Source organism: Crocodylus porosus, unplaced genomic scaffold (genome assembly GCF_001723895.1).
Source record: "Crocodylus porosus isolate Cpor-Errol unplaced genomic scaffold, CroPor_comp1, whole genome shotgun sequence".
Classification (NCBI taxonomy): Eukaryota; Metazoa; Chordata; order Crocodylia; family Crocodylidae; genus Crocodylus; species Crocodylus porosus.
Genome location: NW_017728934.1, coordinates 4,710,614 through 4,714,661, shown reverse-complemented (window position 1 = coordinate 4,714,661; position 4,048 = coordinate 4,710,614). Strand labels below are relative to the sequence as shown.

The 4,048-nt window shown below is 46.9% G+C and overlaps 1 protein-coding gene across 1 annotated transcript in view; it reads right to left on the bottom strand.

Moving 5' to 3' along the window:
• Positions 1–6: 6 nt before the first annotated feature.
• UBE2T (ubiquitin conjugating enzyme E2 T) overlaps positions 7–4,048 on the bottom strand; it is a 10,851-nt gene continuing 6,809 nt past the window's right edge. Inside the window, exon 6 of the mRNA XM_019546368.1 lies at positions 7–269. Within this exon, the coding sequence (XP_019401913.1) occupies positions 141–269 (129 nt within the window). The 3' untranslated portion in view covers positions 7–140. The remainder of the gene's footprint in view (positions 270–4,048) is intronic.

Genomic DNA, 4,048 nt, shown 5'->3' with positions numbered 1-4,048 from the left:
GGGGGGGGGGGCACAAGTAAAACTTGCCAGTATTACACATTCATTAAAATATTTAATTACACATTGCATAGAGAAGGGAAGGAAAATGAAAACAACATCAACAGTAGTCCAAGAAAATGATAATCGAAGACAAAAATCCTCTACGAATCAAGGCGGGACTTTTTCTCCCTTATGCTGGTATCGCTTCCTTTCCTTTTCTGGGAAATAGCAGATTTTTTGGGGGTAGAGGCCTCAGTTTGGTTCACTTCTTCACTCAGAGTTTCGGAAGCCTGTATAGCGTGAGTGATGAAAAAAGTAATTTTTTAAATTATTTATTTTTCTAACATTTACAGTCAGTTGGAAGATGATGTTTATCATACCAGGTCTGTGCACCTCCTGCGAGACACCACAGGACTAGCATCTCCTTCAGAGAAAAAACACTGCCATGGTCTAGTACTGGGTTCATGAAAGGATCCCAAAGCATTTTATCCAGAGTAATTGTGGAAATGTAATCAGTCCTGAGGTAGAATGCGACTATTCAATGCTCCTGCACAGCACTCTAGGAATTTGCAGTTGGATATGGTATTTGGCTTTCTCTTCTGAAACAGAGCGACTTGCTTCCAGAATAAAATTAGAAATTAGCAAGATTATAATTTCTCTCTCTACAAATTAAAAAAGATCATGGCACCTTTTATCAAATCACAAACAGGAAAGGGCATTATTTTAGGCTTTATCTCCTGCAACAAAACATTCATGCTACCCATCTCTACAATGGCATACTGGTTCAATACTGAACTACAAAATTACCTGCAGTATTCAACAAAGCACAGCTGCTGCAGGACATTATGTGAGGAAGTCTCCCATCCAAATACTGACCAAAACTGAGCCTGCTTGGGTTAAGACAGCACTTCCAAATTATTAAGACCTGAGCCTGACATCCCCCAGCCTTTATGAAAATGAACTTGCCATTCAAGCCAACGCTCCAGTTCTTAAAGGCCTTCTCCCCAAAATGAGCAGTTGTTTAGGTGAAATAAGTAACAGAGCTGGGTAACAACTGGAAAAAATAATTCCAGAAACAGAAACAATTGCAAAAGGTATCAAAAGAGAACCAGATTTTTGTTTTCTCCCTATGTTTTTTCCCCCCACTGAAGGCAATAATATGAATTGCTCCCAAAGTATTTACCTCCCTCCCTCCATCCATCCATTTTCCATTTTTCTGATTTTCCAAAACAGTCAAAAGTTGGGAAAGTTCCAGAATGGCAGAAGGGAAATGAAACTCTGGCACCAACTTTTTCCATGTTGAGGAAGTTTTGAAAATGTAATGAAGTGAAACAACAAAATGCTGGATGCTCATTGGGTATTACAATGAGTGGGTAAAAAAGGAGAGAAAACCAACAACAAAAAGTTTCCTATCGAGTGTTTGCAGTCAGTTTTGGATGGACTTTCCCTGCAATGTTCTATTTGTTCTAACCCTCTCCTTTCACTTTCCCCAGTTTTTTGACCTGTTTCATTCTACTTGCCCTTCTTCCCACTTCCTTTAATTTTTCTTTCCAGTTGGCTGACCCCCTCCTACGCAAGCCCACCCACATTTTTGGTGGTAGGGATTTTTTGGAACGAATATGACACCAACAGACACCACACTGCTAACTCATCTGGTGCATTGTACACCTTCTCCCAAACAGTGTCTATCTTGTCTTTAGACTATAAGCTGTTGGGGCAGGGAATGTTTTTTATTTTGTGTGCGCACAGGATTTTAGGGTCCCTCTGTGGGGATTCCTCAGGCAATGCCATAACAAACATGTTTAAACAACAACAATTCAAATTTTAAGAAAAAAAAGTGAAAATTTCAGTTAAAAAAAAATAGGAAGCATGTGTTTAGTTCTGAATTTTCCTATTAACAAAAGTTGGCCAGCTCTAATTAACACTGTCATTTAATGTATTGCTGGCACTGGATTTATCATTCAGGTCAAGACTGTCCTACTTCTAAGCGACTGGGGATCAAACTCTCCATGGGCTGCACTGGTGGGCCTGCGTGTCCACAAGCCAAACCAGGGAGACTTATGGAACCCCTAGGCCACCCAGATGCACTTCATGCATCTGCCCTCTCCCCCATACCCCAATGAGGCAGGCCCCATTCCCCTGATGCACCACATGCCTGTGTGACACACACCTCACCCTCAGCTCCCAGCACAGCTTTACTATGACCCACCCCCTGGCTGGGGACAAGAAGTGGAACGTAGAAGAGGGAGGGGGAGTCCAGAGACTCCAGCTGCTGCCAGAGGAAGATGGGGAGGAAGGGAATGGCAACAAGCCACTGCTAACTGGACAGCCCTGACTCAGGTGAGTGGAGCAGCTCACACTGCAGAGCTATTACGAAGATGTGGTGCTGACTGATTAAACCAGTCACCGTCACATCTCAACTGCTTATTCCATAGCCATAACAGGTTAATTTACTCTTTTATCCCAAGACTCCAGCAAAACTCGCTGTATTGGGTAGACAGTGCTCAAGAAACAAGTCAGATATGGATTGTGAATTTGGCTGAAGCCTACATTGGTAGCCTTAACACTCTTTTAACATAGTTTTTAGTATATAATAGAGGGATTAGAATGCACATAGGGAGTAGAGGCTAAAACCAGAAACTGAACTGAAAGTAGCCGGCTGGCAATACTCAAGTGAAGCTAGCAGGGAGAGAAATACCTATGTAACATTGTATTCTATGTTCGGACCTGGCCAGTGATCCACATACTTATAGCTTCTAGGCTTGACTACTGTAATTCTCCATACCTGGCAGTTAGACTTGTTTAATGTCATTAGTTTGTCACCGAGTCAGAATATAGCAAGCTGCTTACCTGGCAATACACATTGCCAGAAGTGCATCATCACGCAACTATTCACTTTACTGGCATCCCACTGCTTAATGGATGCAAGTCTTGGCTCTCCTAGAGAAGCCTTCCACGAGGGGGATCTCCTGGCCTCGAGTACTGCTAGGACAGTCACATCATGACAGTGCGTCAGGCACAAGAGCGAGACACCTGTGCACAGGAGACAGAGCTTTCAAATGAAAAGAGCATGCCCTTCCCAAAAAGCTCACAGTCCATATTAGATAAGATGTTAGAAAAAACAATGGCCACTGTTCAGGTAGAGAAGGAGAAAGCTTACATATAAGCAGTGATCCAGGTTTTCCATTTCCCACAGAAAAACAGAGTAAAACGTGGATTTCCCCCTTTACTAGAGGAAATTGCAGATTTCTCATTTTAGCAGAGAAACCTACACATTATGCAGTTTTGCAATGAGCCCTCTGCAGACTGGCAGAGTTCCAGCCTGCAAGGGGCTGGGAGGAAGAAGAGAAGAGGACAGTCAGGCAGGATGTGCCGTGTGCATGCATAGCCACATGGCTGCCAGGCAGCCTGCAGGTAAGTGTTCGGGGGATTGAGGCCCCCATAGGAAGGGAGGGAGTTGAGCAAGGCCAGGACTGCTGCCCAGCTGGGTGGTGAATGTGGGTGCAGTGCACGACTGCAAGGCCCTGGTAAAAAGCGGGACAGGGCCATGGGCGGCTCATCCAGGGGGCGAGGCTGGCTCCCCACTGCTGCAGGCTCAGGCTGCTGCCCTCCCCTGGGGTCTCCACAGTCCAGTGGGTGTGACCCAGCACTGCAGGGCACAGCAGCGCCACTCAGGAAAGCTGCTTGCTGCTGCGAGCTCCGCACTGCCCTGGCAACACTTTCCCTGTGTGCAACCCCCTGCCACCACCCTGTGCACAGAGGAGACATCGCCAGGGCAGTGCGGAGCTCACAGCAGCAAACAGCTTTCCTGCATGGCCCTGCTGTGCCCTGCAGCACCAGCTGCGGAGGCCCCTCAAAGGGCAGCAGGCTGGGAGCCCAAGGGGGCAGCCCACCCTGTCCCATGTACAGACTTGGGGGGCACAGGTTCCCCTGCCCCCCAAGCATGTACGTAGCAGCAGGGAGCCGGCCCCACCCCCCTGCCCGAGCCCACACCAGGCAAGCGGGGTGGGGGTGGAGAACTGGGCTCTACTCCACTGCAGCAGTTGCCACCGCCTGCCAGGGGCAGGGG